General features: G+C 41.8%; 1 protein-coding gene across 1 annotated transcript; it reads right to left on the bottom strand.

Moving 5' to 3' along the window:
• Positions 1-1,401: 1,401 nt before the first annotated feature.
• Positions 1,402-24,797, bottom strand: GRPR (gastrin releasing peptide receptor). The gene is made up of 3 exons (XM_026054738.1): positions 24,379-24,797; positions 5,778-6,129; positions 1,402-1,794 (listed from the first exon to the last, which is right to left on the bottom strand). The coding sequence occupies exons 1-3, from the start codon at positions 24,795-24,797 to the stop codon at positions 1,402-1,404; spliced, it is 1,164 nt and encodes a 387-aa protein (XP_025910523.1).
• Between the last annotated feature and the right edge of the window lie 196 nt (positions 24,798-24,993).

Below are 24,993 nucleotides of genomic sequence, written 5' to 3'. Positions count from 1 at the left end.
CACGAGCATCCCTGGGCACTCACATATCCAAGGCTGAGCATGATTATACTGCAGTTGTAACATTTTTACTTTCACAGAGCAAACCTACCACAAGGTTTTACTGGCTTTCGTATTTGTTTTGCTGTGGAAAGAAAAAAAAAATCAGCATCAAAGAGGGTGAGGCCCATTAAAAACTCAATATTCTGCTACAATGATTGTTTTTTTGGCCTCATCTGCAGCAGCTTTCTTTATCAGGTGTATAACTTCATTGCCTGTTCTATAGCCCATGCATGTCAAGAGTTTGTTATCTGCAGGACATTGCGCTCCTACTTCCAGAATAACTGATACCTGATACAAGAACTATTCTGAAGTGAAAAGTAGAGAAGACCTGTTTCTCCAATCTGTTAGTCAGCTTTGTCACTCTATCTCCACAGATTTCTATGAAGATGGAACATTTCTATGAAGATAGAAGGAAAAAGCTGTTGATTGGAGATCAGACCTTGCACTCCTGATGGCTTTTACTGAACTACTAATGTGCTACAAAGCACTACTGCATGAAAAATCTCTGTCCTTCATTTTCTATTACTTGTCTGCCCTTAGCCAAACCCACCCAAAAATCTGCGTTACCCCTTGGGTGATGAAACATCCATTATCTCACACCTTGAAGACAGGAAGAGCAAAATAGGAATGCTCAGAAAATACTGTGCTGTCTCCTCTGCAACATGGCAAAGCTCACGCATTTAAAAATTGTAAACATATTCCAACTCACATTTATTCACATGTTACTGCTTTCACATTGATGTGGTACAAGATACTGCTCATTTCAGATGGGGCCACCAACATACCCCAGTAAACTCTTGAGATCTTTTACACCATGAATTAATACTGTACTCAGAACATTAATAAATACTTGAAAAGTCTGTAAATAACCTACACTGAACTCCTTTGTAAAATTATTTACCTTATTTAAGTGGATTTATTTTGGCATCAAAATAAATTAAACCATGAACTGTAGACGCAACCATTCAGACAAATTTTGTGCCCCTTGTATGGTCTTTACCACTGCTGCAAGTCTGCCCGAGTCCGGGATTGAGCAGAAACTGATGAAGAAACTCCAGGTCCAAACTGGATTTGATCTTTTGGCACTCTCTTCACTCCCATTAAAGGCAGTGGGTCTTGAAGGGACGCAGCCCATCCCAGGGAGCTCCTGTGGTCAGGTACTAAATGATCTGCTTCTCTGGACATCCCTCAGCCCAGGAGAAAAGTTGGACAATTCAAGCTCCTCTGAGATCTCTGAACACAACAGATTTCCTTCTGTGCATGTGTGTGTGTGCGCGTGTGTGTGTGCTACTCCCCAACCCCACAGAGCAAAACCAACTTGCCACACTAGGCATGCCCTGTGCTGGTTCCTGACTATGAACTTTAGACGTAGCCTTCATGACAGGCGTGGTTGCCATTGATGAGGCTGAAGGTAGCCAGGGAATGGTTGGTGCTCTTGAGGGAGGTCATTCGTGTGGTGCTCCTGGCCATGCTCTGAGAGCGGATGAGGAGGCGAGCTCTGCAGCAGAACAGTTGGTTGTTGAACTGTTTTCTAAAGCTCTTGCTGAGCAAGTAGAGAGCAAATGGGTTGACGCAAGAGTTAGTGAAGGCCAGGATCCGAGCGCAGAGACTAGCAATGAAATGCAGCACTGAGGTGTCCACCTCTGAGTAGTGGTAGGACCGGTATAAATAGATGATGTGAGTGGGAAGCCAGCAGAAGGCAAAGAGGCACACAAAGACCAGTACTGTCCTGGCCAGGCGCTTACGAGATTCAATCTGGAAGAACAAAGGGAAATGCAACAAAGGGAGGTTAGCAACTCGCTTTAATCAGTAGCTGACTCTTTTTCCCAGTGCTGTAGCTTAGAGGCTAATGTGTGAAAGGCGGCACGATGACAACAGGGGAACTGGACTGCAGATGAACACAGAGTTAAGAACCTTCCTTGCCTCTCCTCACCCTTCCCCTAAAAACAGATGATTTTGCAAATTCATTAAATAATGAAATACAATCTTTCTTTTCCTGTTCAGAGATAAACTTCCAATGGCTCGTCATTTAGTAAAACCCTATCTCAGGTAACAAAAGTGCAGACGCCATCATTAACTATCTGCTGGGGTGGGAGCCTGGGTTACTTCACAGAGCCCAGAGGCAGGACTTTATGCCTTGGGGCCATGTAGTATATGTACACAAATGTGCTGCCAACTGCTCGTGGCCTGCAGAGACCAAGTGCAGCACCTGGAAGCCAAAGGAACTGGAGAAACSGAAAGAGAAAATTCTATATTTAGAGAAACAAGGCAGTTCAGAGGTGGACCCTTCAGCTGAAAGAGCTGGGGCCATGAGGAGTAGATGATGTAGGTGGCAAATAGATAGATGACCATCTCCCTAGCAAAATTTGAGCTACATTAGAAGAAGGTGTGTTTTTACAGTGTCAGCTAGCATGCAATATAACCTTCACACAGATAAGCCACCCTTTTTTTTTATTTAGATGTAAAGGTTTGGAGTCAACCCAAAGGTATTGCTCAGCTGTAGTGAGCTGAGGTAAAYCATACTTTCCCTTTTCTCCACCAGCATTGCACACTAAGGTAACAACACCACTGAAAAACACATCTTTCTTCCTAATGAAGACAAGAAACATGCTGGAGGTCACACAAAAGAAGAAGATGGACAGAGTCGTCCAGAAAAACCTCCTGAAATACACTGCACCCTGGGCGAGTTGCACAGCCAGAAGTTTGCAGGCACAGAAAGCATAACACCATTGCCTTTTCAGGGCTTTGTAATGTTCTTCTCTCTGGTAATTCCTGCACCTCTTACTAGACACTTCTGTTTAATTTGTTGCCACCTGCTCCCTGTATTTGAGTGTGATCTCAAGGGCCTGAAACTCCACATGGCCCTGAGGGACCCCTACTCTTGCTCCAGCATTTGGGCAGCTGTGGCGCCTAGTCAAGCTCTTGGGCTGCTCCCAGTTGTCACTCAGCGGGAGTTGCGGCCAAGGTGAAAATAAATCAAAGAAGGGTAGCGTGGATGGGAAAGGGTTATGCAGGATTTGATCAAAGTTCACCTGTTTCATTTTTCTGAGGAAAATTCACCTTGATTAAAAGACAGATGATGTTTCAAAAATGTGAAACTTCCACAAAATCTTTGTTATAGAATTTCCTCCTCCCTTTAATATACCACTGTTCACACAGCCACATGTATTGTTTTGCTGGTAATGTGCCACACTTGGGGCAGGCTTTGTGCTTTGTTGTGTGGCTCTGATAAGTCCCACTGCCCGTTTTTTATTATTCACCTGAAAAATTGCACATCCTCACCTCCCAAGCTGTAGAAGTAAATCAGAAATTGAGTAGCTCACATAAGCTGATCTTTGTTCAGGGCAGCAGCAAGCAGGAAGCAGGCAGGACAGACCTGCAAGCCCATTTTGACTTTATTTGGTGCCCCTTTAATGGCACCAACTGAAAATTAGCCATTGAGCTCAGAAAAGATTGACATGTACCAGATGATAATGTCTCCAGAGAGCGGGCTGAAAATTAAATCCTTTGAGAAAGGGCTCTCCATGGCTGAACCATATATTCTTTTTAAATGTATTCTTAATTTGATACAGGGTACTGAAGCCACATCTGCACTATAAAGAAAGGAAGCAACGCAATAAAGAAATCAATACCAGTTATCTCAGATGGAGACCTATAGCTCCCGAATGCACTGCAGGACTGGATGATGGACTGATGACGCTAGACTGCAGCCTGTCCTTTTGCTTTCTTTAGAGTTCTCTCCCCAAAACCAAAGGGGAAAAGGGCTGCTTTTACTACTCACTTTACTGTCTCTAATCAAAACAGTCATTGAATCAGCAGAAAAAATGGCCTGCAGGGGAAAAAGATTTATGCACATTCAGAAAGAAAGAAGGATAAGGATTTTACGGGTTGCACATCATTTAATGGGCAGAAAATGCAGTTTTCCACCCCTGCTGTTTCACCTTATCACCAGAAGGCCACATGAGAAGATTATGTTAGGGCAGCCTAAGGTGGAGATGTCAGCTTGGAGCAATTATATGGACATTCATTCAGTTGAAGAATGGCTTGTGACAGTTTAGTTTAAGTTGAAGCACTCCTCAGTTGAAAGGAAGGGCATATGTCAAGGTAAATAAGTTGTTTAGAAACAAGTTATCCTGCTGCTACTTTCTTTGTTAGACAAGCCCAAGGCTCAAATGCATTCGAATTTAAGCAGTGACCTGAGATACCCAGTTGCTCATGCAGAATTTGGATTTTCTCCTGGAGATGACTCTTTTTCTCTKTAGTTGCTTACAAAAGGAGTAGTCAAGAGCAAATAGCCTCCAGTGGAAAGTCTGGAGTTAGACTGGCTAAATACAGGTTAACTCCCCTCACTTGGTGCAGGACTCACACATTTTCAATCACACATTTTCAAACAGTGCATGAGAATCACTTGCAACACTCAGGTCCCAGCTGAGCCACCCCGACTGACAGCTCTGCTGCGGGACAGTCAGGGGAGTTTTGTGAGAAGTCCCATTCATGAGTGACAGAAGCAGAGGTAACACTGGTTGCAAGGGTGAAAAGGGCAGGTTAAAAGACTGCATTAGTACAGAGAAAAAGGCCTGCTTATATAAATCAAAGACTGTCTAAAGTAAAAACTGAAGCTACTAGCTATTGGACCAGAAGTAGATTGACAGAAATCTGCCTTATTAGAGGGCAAATAACAAGTGGATAGGCTATTCTTTCCAACACCATTCTTTGGAAACCACAGAAAAAGAGGCATTTGTAGAGGGAAAATTATGCCTGAGGGGTTTCAGAGAGAGAAGACAGACCTCTCCTTTTCTCCTGAGACTTTAGACTTGATTTCCACACTGCAAAGATCACACCATCCACAAGACACGTAATTGCAGCACACCTGTGGGCACCCCATACCACTGCTGCTGTGAGGACACAACACCAGGGCCCCAGAACGAAGCCCACACTGTCCCACTCTGTCCTCCTTCCCCGATGCCTCTGTACCCAGTTTCCACTCTCCTGCCCCTCTCCAGTTTGTACTAGTGTCTGAACACTGCACAGCAAGAGCAGGCAGTGGGAGCAGAGCTCCTGGGGGACGAGCTGGAGCGGTTGCAAGCATGGAGAGGCATGGCCACTCTCACGGGCAGCTTTGCACCCCACCATCCTCCATGACCAACTAGCGCATCCTGCACCAGGAGGGCTGGCAYGCAAGGTGCCTCCTACACTTCCACCCCTTCACTGTACTATTACTTTAACCCTTCTGCTTTTTCATTCCTGAGAACTGAACAGCAGAGCCAGTGTTTTGCTCTGTGTGAAGAGGGACCACCCTGCAGAACAAGATTTTATCCAAGATCCTCTCTCTGATAAAGCAACTTTGAGGGTTTTTTTTCTATGATGTAACTCCTCAGCTTCAATCTCAAAGCACCATCCCTAGCTCTGCCTCTTTTCTTGTATCCTAGTCAATATCTACCCGGACTTTGGCATGACTTTCCTGCTGTGTTTGCCATGGTAACCACATTGCCAAAGTCTCTGAACTCAGAAACCTGAGAAGATTTTTTAACTGTTTAGTGTTGTGCCATGACAGGATTGTGTTTGGTCGTTTTGATTCTTTAAGCCCATTCAATCAATTAAAACTAGCACAACAGATGCATGCTGTCCTAATATAAATTTCTCTCTATGCAGTCCAAACTTCAGCACACTCTTAACTCCCCTTAACTTGTTAACTCTTAAGAAGGAATGTGGATTTTTGAGGGAAATAAAATCTGTACCTGTTTCCTCACATGTATATTTCCTTCCACGGGGATGTTGTAAGCGCTCTGGATCAAATTCTTAGCAATGAAATAATAATATATGGAAATGACAGACAGGGGGATGATATAAAAGATCAGAAATGATGCCATTGAATGAATTTTGGGATGCAGCCCATCAGAATGTGGGTAAGGAGCACAGCTGACGAAGGTTTTATTAGTGCCTTTCTCATGGAAAGGGTGCAAGTCAGAAAACACAGCTTCAGGAATGGCAAGCAACATGGAAACAATCCAGATTATAGCAGCTCTCACACAAATCTTCATCAGTGCATGGGATGCTTGAATTTCCATTGGTCTTACTATAGCTTTATACCTGAGAAAAGAAGAAAGAAATCATTTACCAACCTCAACACTGATCATTTAGAATATTTGGGCAATGTATTTGTGCTTGTCATTCACAGATCCCTTCCATTTATAAAAAGCATACAAAAATCATTTTCAGTCAAGACTGCTAATTCTTTTTTTTAATCTTGTTTTAAATTTCACTGGTTTTGGTGGATTTTTCATCTCAAAGCAGAGCCACCTGACATGAGTTCATTCAATTTCATATGTATTGATTCTTCAGTTTGTAACTGATCTGACAAAGCACAGTGCTGCCTGACATTAATATGTATGTGTCCAAATAACATTAAGATAGGACATGTAATCATAGGGTTCTTTTGAAAAGCATATGACAGTTTACACCCCTTTGCAGAACACTGTTCAAGGAAACTAGAGGGGTTACTGAATTTGCAGACATTGCCACATATTTCTTTTAGAGCTGTGAGTACACAGCCTCCTGCAAGCCAAATCTTATGTTTTCTGAGGCTGCAAGGAGCATGTTGCCCATTTTAATTGCTGCTTGGTGGTGTAGTTGGCATTTGTCATTTGTCCATAACTAAATACACCCAGGCTAAGCAGTCAGAGCTGCTTGAAGAAAAGAACACAAGAACTTGCTTGAAGAAAAGTATTGCTTGCTATGCTAAATAGGTAATGACATTTTTTGATTTGCTATTTTGTCTTTCACAAGTTCAACCTTTCACAAAGTTGTGTTTTAGAATCCAAGAAAATGAAAGAAGCAAACTTATTTGAACCTGATGTGTGGAACGGGAAGACCAGAGAACAAAGGAGCCCTGGTCTGGCAGGAACGTACACTACAAATAAATTACAATTCATATATATATTTAAGGAAAACTCCAGAAGAAAAAAAAAATAGGAGGAAATATCTATGGCTTTCATAAATCATTCTTCAGGCTCATTACCATAACAATTACAGTTTTGCTATTTCCAGTGAATTGCTCTGTTGGATGCTTTTTCCAGGGTCTACCTCTTGAACTGGCCATGGCTCACTTGGCCCCTTGGACTCTGTCCAATCTRCAGGGTTGCCAAGACCCTGGGCCCTCAGCTGCCCCAGCCCATTTTTGGCATGGCAGTGTACTGGCCTGACCCCCATATGGCTGCTCCGGAGTCTGTTTCTCAGCTCCTTCCAGGGTACCAGCTCTTTCACCAGCTGAATTGGGCCCTGAGACAGGAGTGGGGGTAGTGAGCACAGCACTCTGCCCAAGACGTGACAGCACGCACCAGGACCCAACCGCCCAGCAGCCTGAATGTCAGCTCCAGGGACACGGCATACACATTTGACAGGTGCCCTATATACTGTAGTCTGCATTACCCTAAAGCTCATCATCTTATAAGTGAGTCTATCAATCAGTCATACACTTTTTTTTTTTTCAGAATTGCTTTGTTTACGGGATAAGCATGCATTTAACCTYGAGTTATAAACACTCTCTTCAGTGCACCTAGTCTCTCTCTGTGAATGTATATATATGTGCACATATGTATGTGTCTATTTTTATATACATATATGTATATTTATATAGATATATACATAAATATATACATATACACTTTAAACACTGTATATGGACATCTTTCCTTCTGCAGATGTTTCTCCATATGATCCTGTGGGTGTCTGGAGTGGATGATTTTCAGTCCTTTAATGGCCTGCAAACATCGTGCTCATTAGTCTTTTGTTTAACTGCTTATTTCCCAAGCTCTCCCCTTTACTGCAGCTACACAGCTATAGTAGCCAGACGCAGTATTTTTCATGCTTGCCTGGCACCGCTTTGATGTGCACTCTGAAGTTAGGGGTTAAGTGGTGTCATRCTACAAAGCACAAGCTTCTAGTGCAACATCATCATCTCAGGTGAAGAAAATCACAGCATTTAAACACATATGGTGTTACAACTGTTATAGTAATAAAATGGAAGAGATAGGCAGATTAATAAAACAGTGCAGCTAAAATAGCTCACATTATAGTCTGGTTCACTGGTTATATATTATTGACAGAAACACTAGCTAACTGAACATCTTCAGTAAACCTTAAAGAGAATAAATACAAACAGAAACGAATTACATATCAAGATATCAATAAATTTAGTTAATTCCAAGCTATTTCTCTAGGTGCTTATTGTATGCTTATCACCATGGCATATTAGCATAATTATTTCAGTGATTTTTCTTAAATATAATGTAGCCAGCTGAGAGAATATTTTCTAGTGCTAATTTTGAGTAATGTAAATGAATTGAAATATACAGAGAAAGAGAGATTCTGTTTTATTTTCATGAACATAAATAGATTAGGGAGAGTCAGAAAATGAATCCTTTTCAAGTTATTAGTACATTTTAATTAGAGATGGCATTTCCGAACAATATAATTTTGAARGAACGTAATTACAAATGGCTAGGAATGCTGGCACTGATTATTAGGCATTTAGTTTATTTTATAAAGCCTGCTACAACAGATATAAAGAAGATCTATGGAAGGTTTTGGTTGCAAGGAGCTCAGTGTAGACCCAAATCATGAGGTCAAAAGTACAAAAAGATAAACCAGAAAAAAAGAAGCTAGAAAAATAGGTTTTGAAAATGTAGGTTCTCAGACAGAGAAACATGGGTACATGTTTTCTTACAAGGCTGACAATTGAATCAAATTATTTTGCTGACTATTTGTATGACTTACTTTATGGTGAGCTAACTTACTCAGAGATCTTCAGTAATTTATTTTCATCTTAGTATTAATGCTTAATTGGTCATTATTGACCTAGCGGCAGTCTTTATTTCCAGCTGTGTTACTGCTATTTTAATGGGTCTCTCCATAGCTTATGTTTCAACAGCCCTATTTTCCCACATCATTCCCACATTTTTGGTTCTGGCTGCAGAAGTTTATTCTCTGTGGAGACACACTGGTGCGTGCACAGGCCATCTCCCAGCGCTGGGGCTACGGGGCCTCTGGGAGAGCTTCCTGTGGTCTGTGCTCAGAAAGTGAAAAAGCTGCATCTCTTGGTTGATTACTGAGCACAGCTCATATCCTTACTCCTCTACTTTTGCACACCACTTTCAAGAGGGGCCAATCCTGAATTTTATAATTTGGTTAAAATTTCTTAAGAACTGCAGCAAGCTGGACTGGTTTTGAGCAGCAGCTAGTCCTGTTTTTCCACATCTGTATTTTCAGCTCATGTGTCAAACGCGATTTCAAGCTTTCCACAGCTTTGTCCAGTGCCTCTTCTTTTTCAGTGAGTTAGTCTTTCCCTTTCCCTTATCAGATGCACATCAGTTGCATGCCCACTCCTTCTCAGAAAAAGAATAGCTCTGGCTCTGGGAGCCGTTCCTACTTTTCCTGCTAAATGGCTGGTCCTACGCATGCGAGAGCAAGCTCCCTCCGTCCTGCAGAGACACCTCTGCTCTCCCTAGGGCCATAGCTAGAGAGTTTTGCCATGCCTAGGCAAAGCTGTGAGGTTCTCCCCCAAATTGCTGAGCACAGTTTTTCCTGCTCTGCACAATCAAATCAGTTATGATCAGCATCACAGCAACGAACTCCATCTTGGACACTTCTGATTTCCATGGTAGGCCACCCCTGTGAGACATGAGCAATGTCTAAGCCATGCCATTTACATCTCCAGCAAATAGGTTTTAACTTTTAGCATCACTTAGTGCTACAGCACTTCATTCTGTCTCCTGTGAAAAATACAGGTGGAAGGTAAGAAGCTCAGGTGTAAATGGCCACCCAAAGGCTGACTGAATTTGGATGAATTGAATCCAGTTCCCATATCTGCATTAGATCATGGGGGTGGAATGCATCTCCCCTACTAAAACTATCTGAGAGCAGAGCATCTACCTAGGCTTCTGCTATAGTCAGTGGAGAGAGAGGCAATTCCAGGGGTAATTCCTCCAGTCCTGAAACAGATATCTGAGAGAGGTGGGATGGCAAATCCTTTGGAGTTGCATCTCTTTCCACTTTCTGTAGAGGGATTCTGGGCAATGAGAGGACTAGCTTCATAGGCAATTTCAGATGGCTAAATTTAGGAGTGAGTCTGAGGTACTTAACTTTTCCATACTTAGCTTCCAGCATTTGAATAATCCAATCCACTTTGAAGGAGACTTTGATGAATATGTCCACATACCTCAGTGGAGTTATGGACCTACGTGGCCGGCAGAGTGAGCACTTATGCAAGGTTCTTACAACAGTTATTTTCCACCCATGCAATAATATGAGATCTAAGAGTATGTGTCACATTGCACTCTCAGCTTGTCTGTGATGAACCCAGTCATAGCTTTGGGTTTATCACCTCTGCTTCCTCTCCCATTCCATCTCTCTCTCTCTAATTGTTGTATRATACTGCTGTGTTTCAGCTGAACTCCTTCCCCAACCTGTTCTTAAAGAAATTCTTAAAAAARATTAAAAATCAAAGGTATGATTCATGCACCACAATAAAGGCTAAAGCTTAAAAAGAAAAATGTGCCTTCTGAATACTCAGTTGAATAAAAATGATAGAGTTAAGAACTTGTGTCAACTCCAATCTTTCTCCAGTTTTCAAAAGGCCCAGATGAAAATGACTGGGTTGCTGATTTGGCTGGAAATGCGAATGAGATGTTGACCTTTCCTATTGCTCAGTCTTTGGACTTCTCTGTTCCCATTGCACTTGCTAGGCTGCAACCTGCCTTGCACGCAGCAGCTATGAATGATTTCCTGGCCAGGACAGATGCTGGTGTTCTCTGTGTCTCAGGGTCTCATTCTCTGCCATTACAAACAAATTGCACATGGGGCTTTAAAAAAAAAAAAAAAAAAGAATCAGCCCATCATTTTAAATCCACCTTAAGTGCAATAATCACAGGATAACCTCAAAAGCATCGGCTGGGAGTTTTGGCCAAGGGTGATCATCTCTTTGTAAGGCTCTGGCAGATCAAAGCGGTTTCCCAAGGTGCCTTTAGGATTCACCCTGCAGGGAAATTCACACCTTCACCTTCCAYAGCACCTCTGATGTGGTCCCTGTTCTCCAGAGTTGGTCTCCAAGCCTCGGAGGAGGAAACTGATCATGGAGCTGCTTCAGCCCAGTGGCTCAAGCTGCAAAAAGGATTTGTGGGAAGGCTGGCACTGCGTGGTGCAACATGATTCCTCCACCTTTGGAGACAGAGCTGGCAGGGGTCAGTGCTACCTGGGCATCCTAATTAAACCTCACCCAGTGCAGTGTCTTTGACACAAGAATTCAGTAGCATACGGTGCACAGTCATTTGTCAACCTAATCCCAGCAACCAGAATTCAATTTCTGACTGAATTTGTTATAACCACTAGAGTTAAAAAAAGCATGGCAGAAGTGATTGGTAGGAGCCCAAAGAGTGTTTGCTTCTCCATTGAATCCTGGCAAAATCCTGCATTTGTCTCTTAGGATCTCTATTGTGCTCATTGGATAATTGTTTCTCATAACTGAAACCACTGAAATGACTATATATTGCTAAGATGTGACACACACAAGGTTTTATGTGGTAAGTATTTTTCCCACTGAGGTTAATATGTCAGGGAAACTGTGGAAAGCTGTGTCATTATCCTTGTGTTAATTATAATGTTACTAACGATAACATCACCAAATGTACTCTCAAACTTTGACTATGCAAACATTGGTTAATACCATACACTTAGTCCCAAAGCCACAACTTTAAATATAAACACAGAAGTATTTTTGTCACAAGAAAAACAGTTGCAGATATATTCTCCAAAGGCACAGATCAAAATAAGACCCCAAATGGATGTCAAAATTCCCTAGATGCAGCTTCTCTGCTCATGCAAAGTATTTTAGCCATTCTTGTGCTCCACAACTGAGCTAAGAAAAAATGCATACCAGCTGAAATATAAATGGACTTTGCCCTCAAAAGCACAGAGGTACGAGGGGTTGCTTTTGCTCTTACACTGGAGAAGAAAGTACCTTATCCCTAAAGTGGCAGCAGGGCCAGTGTGTCCATCATGGTTTTCTTTTCCTGTCACCTTCATCCACTTAAYTACTGCCAACTACATCAGTCATAAAAAATCAAATTAAAACAACTAAAGCTCCAGAGGAAAATCAGATCTTTTTCCTTGGATTTTAAATTAATTGAGCTCCATATGTCTCACTTTCTGTTTTTTGCTTCTTTAAGGAGATAAGGCTATGTTGCGTGGGGAAGCTGGTGCTGTAGGCAGCCTAGCTTGCTTTTCTGCTTTTTGACTGCTTTGTACTGATGCCCTTCCCCCTTCCCTTATGTCAGTAATTAAAGCTAATAAATATTCCCTATACAACAGCCCTCATTATGTGTCTGATAGGTATGGGTGACGAATAACAAGATGGGCTTTTTAAGCTGGGAGATATCACCTGTTTTTACAAGTGGCAGGTCAGTAGACCCTAATTTCAGCCAAAATCACTAGTGTCTTTTTTAATAATAGTAGTTTCTCTGTGACCATGAACTGAGGGATATATGGTACAACATATCAAGGCGAAACTGCAATTTCTGCCACTGGTAATGGTAAATGTCCCTCCCTTATGGCAACAGGAAACATCTGCAAAAGCGGGTGTTCACACAGGCAGCTCACCAGGGATGTTTCTGGTGACCCAATAGGACAGCAAAGCTTTTATAGCAGCATTTACATACATCCCTCTCATTTGTTAAACGCACCTTCAGAAGAGGCACTGAGGTGCTCTCATAACTCCTTCTCCCTCATTTTTTGCTGCAGTAGGACTGGAGCAAGAGAAAATGACTGAAATAGGTTTTCTCACAGAGCACTACTCTTTTTTCTCACAGTCCTTTCAAAGATACTTGTCTTCCCCCAGCTGAACCTCTTCCCTCCACCTCCCTTCCAAGGCAAATGGGAAGTCGTGCTGCATACAGCAAGACCCTGTGGCTTTGCAAACACACTGGCGAGAAATATCTGAAGAGAAAAAAATTCTCTCCATCCTTCCTACAGGGATAAGGGATTCTGCCACTCCAGAATGGATTTGCAGGAGTACTTTAGAGTTAACGCATGTTTCATCTAAATAATATCATCCATTACTATGTCCTACAGAGCGTTTACATAAGAACATCCTGGCGCCCGCTCCTGAATTTGTAAAATGTCTGAAAGAACAAGTGCCTTAAAAACTGTTCAAACAAAATTTCTAAAAGCTTGCCTGTCCTTGCTTCACTACCAGCCCCATTGCTCAGACTGCAGCAGGCTGGCAGACAGATTTGTCATCTTTCAGACTTACTCTATGGTTTCTGTTTTTCTCTGAAGTTAGAAAGCCACTTTCAAGCTTCTGAATCTGTTTTAACTGAGCTCTATTTTGAGATATTAGGCTAATGTGAACCTGAAATTTAAATAAAAAGTAGGGATTAGTTGGGGTGGACTGAAGTCTTAGAAAAATAGCTGTGTAAATTACTGTGAAGTAAAAATGCTGCATTTTTCCCAGCTCTAGAAAATGAGCTCCTGAAATTGCAAGTGCTTACTATTGTAMTGATGAAAGAACAGCCTTTTAGTCAATGTGTTCCCACATTTCTGTTCCCACCTGAAACCAAAAGAGGAAAAAAACACGAACACTTTACAGTTCATCTGATCCTCAGAGTCATCTGTTCCCATCTGTAAGCTTAGTGTGTGCACCCTGATCTGGTCTTGGCCTATGAACGTAGTGAATGAAAATCTTCTCATTAAAAATTTGTAATTATGTTCCACTAGTATCACATTATTGTTTTGCCTACATAATCTGAAGGACTGGCTCAATTATCATGCAAAAAGCCTCAAGCAACAAAGGAAAACTTGATGCTCTATGAAGACTGCATAAATGAAACATGGAGTCTTGTTGAGTGTAAAGTCCCATTCTGAAAGCAATGAAAAAGTCGTACTAAGTATCTGAGGAAATTTATGAGAAATACAATGCCCCAAACTTTCTTTATTGTTTCCACCATGAACACTATGAATATTTATAGTTTTGAAGACAAATAATTCAATAAATCCACAAAATTGCTAGACTGTCTAACCCATCAACACACTCCTACAATCTATTTTGGGTCTATCTGCTTTCAGCATACTTAGTTAAGATTATGATTATTATGCATGATTCTTGGGTGAACATCTGTTATTAAAATCTTTACTTTAGTAAATTGCACATGTGCACAAAGACATCTCTAATGGGCTAGTCTTACATACATTGCTAGGTACTCTCTCTTCCTATTAATTAACATTTCAGTGGGGAAAAAAAAAGATGCAGTGATGGAAGTGGCATAGTTCTTACTTTTGAAGCCTGAGTTCAAATTTCAATTCATATTCCTGCGTACTGCTACACCATCCTGGAATCTGGATTAAAAGGAATTTCAGTCTAGGAATGATTCAGGTCAAAGAGTGAGAGTAGAGACAGAGTGTTTTAGACAACATTAAATTTCTTTGGTATATTTGGGAAGGATTGCTTAAATAGTAACCACTTACTAGTAACTGTGCTATTCCTAATCACTACTGTCCAGAGCATAAACCATTTCACGAATTAACTATAGATATGGAAAACAATGGACGGGAAGGTTACTACCGGAAATAGTGGGAGTTCTGTGGGCGACGCTTTCCTTATTAGAAAGCACCCCTTGTACCTAGGCTAACTATTCTCAGTGGGTGATCTTCAGTGAAGTCTTTGAATGAAGCCCTGATCCCAAGTCAATGATTTCAGTGGGGACAGCCTAGCAGTTTGATGCAGGTTTTACAATTGGACTTGAGACTTGTCATCTGAGGGAGGGATGGTACCCATTATTTTTAAAACACCCTCTGACTTCAAAACCAGCGAGTTCCCACAGACAGCCAATACCCCAGCTTGACATGTTTCTCAGCACCAGCTGTCAGTATAACTGACTGGGAAAGTAAATGCAAAGTGGGCAATACTAATGACACATAAATTGAGTAGTAGCCTCCCCACATTGCCCTGAAAAAACTGTGCCAGGCAAAAAGCTACTCTGACTGAGAGAAAATGTGGAGTTGTGATAAAACCTCAAAGCCATAATTTAAAAAATCGATATACAACAGATGGGAAAAAAAGCAAACGTAAATGACAGCAAATATCAGAGTTTAAAAATGTAGGTGTCTGATAAGGGAAACTGAAGGAGCCAACAAAATATCAAAGGTCACTGTATGACAGACAAATGTGCATTTTTAAATTTATCAGGAACAAAAAAATCAGTAAGTCAGCCATACATGTAAATGGTGAAAGTATAAACAATGATGGAGAGAAGGTGGAAAGCAATTGCTAGATATTGGTCTTTAAGAATAAATGCAGAGGAGGTATCCAAACCATGTGTGCAGTGCTGTAGATGTAGTAGCAAGCTTGACAGCTGTATTAAGGAAGATATGAGCCAACATCTGCTAACACAAAACATTTTCACATCAGCAGGCCTGAATAATTTACACCTAGGAGTATTAAAGGAACCAGATAGGGAACAACTATAACCATAGGTGTTCGTTTTTCACAAATTTTGAAAAATTGGAGAAATTCCCAAAAACTTGAGAACTGGCTCCAAGTTGTGAAGTTTAGAAAGGTGAAAGGTGTGAACAAGGAAACTGCAAGTATTTGGATTGCCTGAGGTCAGTTGTTGATGGAAAAATGGAGCTGTAACTACTACTAAGAAATTATAATTAACATCAGTTTCTATTGTTTAATGCATGAGAGATTTTGCCAAAACAAATTGCTTCCTTTCTTTCTTTACGGGATTATCAGTCATGTGAAAAGGATGTGGGCCACATTGGCATGTAAGGGAGGTGCAGCACATGTGGTCATGTTGGTATGGGTGACTTTGCACATGGATATGCACATGCATGTGCCCAGGCACATGCGGTTTCCCCTCCCCCATCCACGCTCACACGATCCATGCCCCTCTCCCATGGGACAGGGATGAAAACAGCAGTGCTGAGGCTGTGGCCAGGCTGGGGAGAGCAGTACCAAGCAGGGACCCCAAGCCCCATGGCCTCACCAGCAGGCTCCGCGACAGGTCTCCGAACATGCTCGTACGAAGGTGCCAGTGCATGGAGCCATCCCTAGCCTGGCTCCTGGGAACGCACTCTGGCTGCAGTGCTACTTGCTGCGTTTATCAGTTCTCTCCAGCAGGCTGTAAAACTTTTGCTGGGAAAGTTTGCAGATGACATTATGGCTGACCAGACTGCAAGAAATATTAGAGAATCATTGGGATAAATGACCATAGTCTAACAGAAGTCATATCAAGTGCAAAATAGTACATCTAGGACTCAAGTGGACATGGTATGCCAACAGATTGGCAGTCTTTCAAGGAAAGAGGTCAGCAAGAGAAGACTTTAGAGCACCTCTCTGCTGCACCTGAGAAAATGAAATATCTCATGCCATTCTTATGGTGTCAGGTCTTTAGTGTAATCAGTTCCTGAGCTAGCTAGTTTAAAAGTCTGGTATGTTTAACTGACGCTTAAGTCCTTTCTGTAACTTCATAAAGACAACAGTCATAAGAGACTGTCACCTCCATATAAACTTTCAGCTCCATTTTGGGGCAAAAGTCAAATGCAATCCTTGGATGTTATTATGTTATTAGTCAGATTATTATTAGCAATGTGGCAGTAATGTTGTCTCTGGTGCTGACAGCACTGTAGGACCATGCTGAATGTTCTGTTTGTGCCATTGTCTACTTTCAAGAAGGACATCAAATATTGGGAAGAGTTTAAAGCAAGCTGCCAAAAGGAGACAAGAGCAGGGAAAACAATTTTAAGTCAGTTTAGCTGAACGGTGGCTTTCAAGGATAATCACCATGTAAAGATATTTTCACAGAGAGAAAAGCAGAAGTAAGGGATGTTTCCATCCTACTGAGAAAGGTGGAGGCAGATAAAATGGTTAGAGGTCAGAAAAATTTAGATTTGAAACATGACATCATTTCTAAGCGGTGAGGATAACAGGTTGCTTGGAGACACTTCTGGGGGACAGGTTGGTATCTGCATCTTTAGTCAGAGTACTTAGGAAGTGGTCTGGTGTCATTGAAATGATCTGTTTTAATCCAGATACTAAGAAATATTCAGCAGCCACTGTGCATGCAGGCAGGGTGTGAGAAGAGTTATTGAACTGGATGGCCAGAGCAGCCGGTGTTGGCATGGCACCCTTGTCTCTGGCTCTCCCAGGTCATTTGACAGGCTATGACTAAATCCCATGTTTCAGGGCTGTTTGAAAGTGTCAAAAAATAGTTTTTCGTCTTGGTGTGTCACGGTACCGTTTTTTCTCCTGCCTTCCCATGGAGCTGCAGAGACTGGCTGTAGCAGGAGAGCAGGTGAGGACAAGAGGAACAGAGCTCTGAGGATACATCTCTCTTAGATGCTCTGCAACTTCCTGCACTCAGGTTAAACTGATTATGAGACTGGGATCAGGAAGGTAGTTTCTTACAAGGGACTTCAGATTTCTGCCTTCCTCTACAGCACATGTTCTGGCTTACTGTTAGGATGTCTTTCAGTGCCTTTCTACTGCAAGGGGCCCAGGAGTCACCCTCAGTTTCTGCCCCAGGGCACAGTTTGCTCTTCCGGACGTTGAAATTCACTGCTCTGCCTAAGATTGTAGACAGCAGAAGGTGTGCATGGGGGAAGTGAGCAGCCTGCTATGGACAGGAGGTCAGACAGGATCTCATGGCTCCTGGTATCTTAAATGGTATGATGGGAGTTGAGAACACTGACGGAGAACTGGTGAGAAACCACCCAAGGGGATCCCACAGGGTTAGTGTTAGTGTCACTTTCCAAAATAAAAAGAAAACAGGTTATTGCAGAACCTGTTTGTGAGCAAAGCAACTGCTGGATGTGTCACTGCTTATACTGCAAACTATACAGCCCAGGCTGCCCACTTCTGCTTTTTTTCACTGAACTCCCTTCTGCTCTTTTGTGGCCAGGATGTTGCCCACATCTGAACACCAGGTACTAATGCCTGAGCTGATGTGACCACCATGGGCTCGTCACCCGGCAGCAATGATGACCTCCCAGCCTGCTGCATTCAATCTGACACACAGACTGCAAATTCTCCACAGCCAGTTCCTCTCCCAGTTAACAGTGTGTACAGCACCTTGTACCATGAGACCATGACAACTGATTGGGGTTTTTAGGTTTTACTGAAATGTAAACAATAAGTAACCCAACTTTTCTTCCCTTTGATTGCTTAAATATTGACAGTCTCCAGAACATTAGCACTGACTCTGCCCTCAGATCTGCGCACCGGTCCCAGTCATACAAATGGAAGCTGTAATGTTCCTGGTAATAGAATCACATCTATCGTGTTTTAGCCATCTGCTCTGGCTAATCAAGATATTCAGAAAGTTTGTGCTGTTTGCTCTGTTTCTCTTGATGCAGATGGATGCAGGGGCTGAGGAAATGTAGGCTAAAAACAAGGGTGTTAAGAGTGTTTATATTGTGTTGACACAGTGGCCAGCAACACAGGATCTAAGAATCTGTCCATCAGCTGGAAGAGATGCGTGTGTCCGTCTGCACATGCACCATGCACTCACCACAGGAAGAGCAGCTGCAGGGAAGCAAAAAAAGCAGATAAGATCCCGTTCCCCTCTCCAGGAGAGGCTGCCCAGTGCTTCTGTGGGAGCGAAAGCTTTGCATGGGGATTCGAAGCCCCTCAGATTTTCTTATTTGATTTGGAAGAACTGATGTTCTGGCTTAGATTGTGTCCGTGAATGCAAAATGTAAATGCAGAGGTATCAGTCTGTCAATTCGGATAGGCTAAATTAGGGGTTGTCTTGGTATTTCAGAGTGTCTGTCTCCTGTTCAAAACCTTCCTGATGCTGCACAGTAAATTATAGCACAAGAAGTCAATTGCCCCAAAATAGTGCCTCAGTGACCTTTAAGGGATTTCATGAATGCTGTGGCTAGACTGCCTGGAATAAATTAATAACCACTATGCACCTGTCATTTCACAACTGATGGTGTTAAAAAAAGAGTGTCTTTCAGTAAATCAAGAATCAACACTATGGAAATCCAGTCTGGCTTTCCATAGCTTTATTTTAGGGTGACACACTTCCCTTAATTCTCTTGTGGAGACATACTACAGCAATTGCAGAATAATACAAATGAGGAATGAACTGACATGTAGGTATTACTCCTTCTTTGGTATTGTACGTGTTATTAATAGCAGGGGCTGAAGACACCCAGAGCACAGAAGAGATGAGCCCAACAAACAAAGATTTTTGCATATTTAAAAGTATCTTTCTAGAAGCTCCRGATCTCCTTCTTTCCCTTCACCACCGTCTTTTGGAGGAAAGGGTTGTTTGGATTTTTGTCTTAAATAAATAAACTGTCATATGAGTTTTATAGGAACATCGGAAGGTTGTGTCTGTGATCTCTCCAAGGGACACAGCACTGCCAGAAGCACCGCTGCATCCCTGCATCCAAGCACTGAGGTTAACATTTCCAAAAGCAATCTCAATTTCTATCTTCTTCATTTCAGCTCAGAGCTGCCACCCTACCGCAGTTCCTGCTTTTGAGAGCTGGTCTTGCAGCAACCTAACCCTGTGTTCATAATTTGTCCCTGTGTGTCTATACAGAATCGCTGAGGTTGGAATCATGATACTCCATTCTGCGACTGGCTGGCTGGCTGGCTGGCAGATCCATGTGGCAGACATTCCTGTAGTTTGCCAACACTAAAATCTTGATAAGCCGAAGGGCTTAAAATAAAGATCCATTTGCAAACTCCAATTATGCTTTGCATTTACTCTGCCATGTGCTTGTAAAAACAACATTACTTCAGGAAGGTTTCATTGCATGAGCATGGGGTCATTTGGGTTTTTACTATCTCAGAAAAACAGCGGGGAAGTATGATCAGTGCTTGACAGCTTGGGTAATTCAAATGCAAATGTATAAACTCTGTCAGTCATGGAAGAAATAGTCAATTAAATAAAGACATTTTCCATGACAAGGGCAATTAAATGGGCTGATTTTCCTCTTACCTCACCAAGACATTTTTTAATTCCTTATTACTTGCTGAGCCAGTCTTGGCTTTTCTGCCACCTGGGCTAGCAGCCCAGGTGCATTCACTCTCACAGCACACCTCTCCACCCCTTACACCTACAAGGAGGGCAGGCAGGTAGGCAAGCACACTCAAATGCCCAGCTTGTGGGGTTGTGCTGAGCACTAGCTGAAGAAACCTTCTGTCTTGACAGAGTGGAACAACAGTGCAGACAGATGTCCTTCCTTTGCCAAATTCATTTAGAGTCTTTCTAAAACACACAAACACACATACCTGTGCACTGACTGCTTGTTCCCTTGCTCTTGTATACTCAGCCGTGGCACCTTATCATTCACGGAGGGTGGCTGTAAGCACACCACAGGCCTTAACCCTGTCCTGGTTGTTCTGCAAATTTGCAACACTGACAGGAAAACAGCTCCCACTGACAGCTCTCACTGCTCCTGCAAATGTAGCTAGACAGATGCAAGTACCATGTAGTCAACAGAGCAGTCCCACAGAACATACATTTGTAATATTGTTAACTCTTCTTTGCCCTTTCTCCCACACTCTATTGAATAATTTCATTTTAACCTGATATAGGCTCATTGTTGTGCACAGAGCTGGCCTAAACAGCCTGAGATCCTTTGGGCTATGCCCTACCTAACCATACCTGTGCAGGTGTGCATGTGTGCATGAATATGCACATAGAGCACCTCACAGACTGGGGGACTCCTACAGCAGGAGGAATGGAAATCAGCGGTTTATCCTGCTTTTTGGCAAAACACAGTCTTTGAGAAAAGTTTGCAAGTGAGCAGTCGGTTGTTTATATGACTGGTAGGTGTTGGCAGGACAAACCTCTGAGAAGCTTTAGGAGCTCTGTGGTGAAGGCTGACGCTTTCCTAAGAGTTTGCAGTCACCAGGAGATAATAGACTCAATTTTTTTAAGCCAGCTTAAAACATGAGAAAGTGAAAATGGAAAGAGTAAAAGGGTGCCTCAGAAAGGTACCTTTGCTTATATGATGCGGGCTGTGCAACGTATACTAAAACTGGGACTAGTCATTAGAAGGTGATCTGAAACAACGGAGATGATTTGTAGCATTGCCATAACATGTAGCCTATTTGTCTTACTGCTCCCTCATGCACTTACCTGCTCATCACCCACCACCTTTCATCTTGTGTTTGGATGGGAATCTATCTGGTAAGAACTCTGTTGTATCACACTCCAGTGCTTTCCTTCACATGGTTGATCTCTCATCCCAAAGATGCCAGGTCTTTCTAGGCACCACTATGATATCTTTAGTAATGCTAATAGTTTTTCTCACTTTCTTTTGTTAATGGAAGCTGACTGGAATTGAGGTTATTTCTTTGCAGAATTATGAATTATGGACACAAGGCCTGTGGTCCCTTTCCATGGAGACAATGCCATGAGGTGCAGTTCAGACCACATGGGATAAGAGGTTATTCTCTCCAGGGTCCATTGTTTCAATTTTTGAGAACAGGTTAATTCAAATGCCTCATGGGAGCATGTCAGGTAGGGCTGACATCACTCAACTTTAGCCATCTCAAATACACGCATCTAATTTATGTTAAACAGCAATGCTACCTCTATACCCAAGGAGAGAAATAGGGACCCTGACACAGTGATTTCTCCCAGCTCCTCCGGAGGAGTTTCTCTCTATGGGCCAGAAGGCATCTTGCTGACTAGCTTGGAGTAGCTCTCACTTCAGACTGCAAAAGCCAGGTGAGATAAGATGTTCCTGAGTGGTGTCACCCGCCAGGCTCCTGGCTCCTCACCTTACCCTGGCCATGCTGCAAAACACACTGGCTTTGGCAAGCATTTCCAGAGGGCTCTGGGGTGATGGAGGGATGGCTGGGAAGCTCCTTCAGAGAGTGCTGCTTCCCATCCTTGGCACAACAGCATATTTGAACTCAGAAATGAAATAATCTTGGGTGCAAGTGTAGTATCTCTCCATGCGGTAGGTGGCACAGCTTGTCCCCAACAGAGTACTGGGCTGTAGGTCCTGTTTGCAGACTCAGGAAGGCATCACAGCACTATTATATTCAAGTCATGTTTGGGAAGCTTTCTCTGTACATTTTAAGTTTATTTTCTTAATGTTTCTGACATGATTTTTACTGGGTCCTAGAGTTCAGGATGACGTTTTTGAGAAAATGAAGTTAGACTAATAGGCTGTGAACTGACAAAATGTAGGCCATATATTTTTGCAACAAAACTATCCCACAACTGCTGATAATATACCAAAATAGAAAACTCGGTAAACATAACAGATAAGGCCCATTTGTAGTTCAGTGCACAGCATTTAAGCTTAATAGATCTAAAGATGGTAGAAGCTGCATTATTGTCTCCTTCTATAGTAGGCAACAGACACATTAGAATAGGGCAAAATGGTCCCTTAAAAATGGGAACATTAACTCTTCCCCCCACATGCATGCCTGCCTCTCTTATGGCCAAGTCACATTTCAACGTGTTGCAACATTTCACTGCCAGTGCAGCATGATGGTTAACAGGGTTCAGATAAAGCTGAAGTTGAGAATTTCAAGTCATCAGAAAGCAAGTTTGCTACAGCTGCAGTTTTCTGTTCTGTTCACTCACTTCAGACAATAACTGCTATTGATGTGCTGCTCAGTAAAAGCATTTGCAGTGTTTACTTTATGTAGCACGTGATCAGATAGCAACAAATCTTTTCAATATAATCTTCTTCTTTATGATGCATTTTTCTTTTCCTGACATTTTTAAAGCAACTTACATTACAGCTTTGGAAAGACCAATTTCCTAGAGAAATATTTATTATTTTCCTGACATTTTTTTCAGAATGGGCAGTGTTCCACCTGTCACATGAAACTCAAGAGTAAAAGTGTAGGTGATCCTTTACTAGAAAATTTGTATAGTTTTCCTACTTTCCCGTCCCTTTTACAGTAAATTGCTTGAAGATTGCTATCTGCACATAGGCATGTTTGTCATCTGCTATTGGGGCAGAGAGTGCTTTTTTTATATGTATACTTAAACAGAAGAGTTGAACCAATGTGGCTACAAAACATAGTGATCGTTCTCCCTGACTCTAAAGCACTATGGAGTGACCTGCTTTCATTGAAGCCACATCCCATTTATTGCAATACATGTATGAACTCCCTTTAAAACTGAATGGAAAGAGTTTTAAAATGTTTTAAATGTTTTAAAATGGTAGGTTGGGAGGAGACAAACAGAGTGGCATGCAAGGGGCTACCTAAAATGACCTATTTCCACTTCCTTGTGACCAAGAAATACAATCCCTGTGTGTTTTTGAGCAGGACAAAACTGAAGGAGTTTTTCTCTTCAGAAATCTTGGCACTTCTGTGAGATTTCATAACTTTAACATGTTGACATATTATTCCTTAATCTCTTTCTGAAGCACCAAAATTACGAACAAGGTATCTTGGCCTCTTTGATGTGGATAGATGTTTCTATAAAAGCGAACAGTACAATAAATACCTAAAATCTTTTCAGGAAGGTAGGCTGCATCCTTTAAAGTAACATTTAAATTCAAATGTCTTTTGACATTGAAATCTGAATGCTCTGAGGTTGATTTCAAAATCCTCACAGAAATCTAAAATAGTGCTCGAGTATTAGAAGTACATTGTCTGTAAAAGTCAATCCTTTTTTATATATTCTAAAATAGCATAGCTTTTGCATGTTATTTTTACCAAATATTATTGGAAGACAAAGTTGCCAAACCAACAGCACAGATCAGTTTTGATTGGATAAGAGGCAAATCATTTGATCAGGGAAAATATCCTGACTAATGTGGATTGAGATGCCTGACTTCAGGCACTCTCATTTGAATATTTTGAACATATTTCATAAACTGTTGCCTTACATGTAATTAGCCTCAAGAAAGCAAGACACTATAAAGAATTGTTTCTAACTGCACTTTAAATTGCTCCTCCAGTGCCTGTACACTTCATGAAATAGCAATTATCTTCCTGGCAAATTTGAAAATGCTATCTTTTAACAGAGCACCCTTTTTTAAGGACTCTTTTCTCTCTCTGGGCTTTAACTTGGTCTGTTTCTGTTTTTCTTTTAATTAAATTAGACTATTAGCTAAACCGTACAAGCATTTAGTTTAGCCTAGAAAAAGTATCCTGCGTTCAGTCTACCTCTTTGAGTTTTGTGTTCATAACCACCAGAAATAAACTAACATTGCTCTTTTTCCTCATTAGGTTAAAAATGCCACTTACAAACATTTTAGTTGTTACCTGAAAATATGCATTCATAATTGTGCATTTTATGGATCTGTACATATCCAGACTTCTTTGCAAGACTACAGCAGAAAGCTTACCTGTCAGCTGAGAGAGCAGTGAGAGTAAAGACTGACACCCCTACGGAAGTAAGTTGTATGAAGGGGATAAGTTTACATCCAATTCTCCCGAACAGCCATTCATCAGCAAGATACCTGCTGGCATCCACAGGCACACAAGTCACTAAAAGCAGCAGGTCTCCTAAAGCCAAACTGGAGATGAACAAATTAGGGACATTTCTCATGGATTTCACAGTACAGAAGATCTTAATCAAAGTGATATTGCCGATAAGGCCTATCAAAATGATGATCCCATAAATGGTGGGGATGGCATACAGGAACGCTGGGTAGAACCAGTCATCACTCAGGATGGAGAGATTTGCACTCTGGTTGACAGAGATGTTRTAGAGAACGAAGTTATCCATTTCCAGGTCTAGCAGGAAGCAGTCTCCAGATGCCATTGTCCCACTTTGTTCTTCTCTGAAGATAATTTTCTTTGACAATCCTCGTATAAAATCTCTTGCTTTAATCTGCTGCTGCTTGGCTGCTTTAAACAGTCTGAAGTTTAAAAGTCATACCACTTTGTGATGCATCTTGAAAATAAAACAAAAAGCAACAACACACTGTTCAGCAGTAGTGTTTCCATAAGTTTAAGAG

The sequence above is a fragment of the Apteryx rowi genome, unplaced genomic scaffold (assembly GCF_003343035.1).
Source record: "Apteryx rowi isolate R43461 unplaced genomic scaffold, aptRow1 scaffold_964, whole genome shotgun sequence".
In the NCBI taxonomy this organism is placed as follows: domain Eukaryota; kingdom Metazoa; phylum Chordata; class Aves; order Apterygiformes; family Apterygidae; genus Apteryx; species Apteryx rowi.
This window is presented reverse-complemented; position numbering and strand designations above follow the sequence as displayed.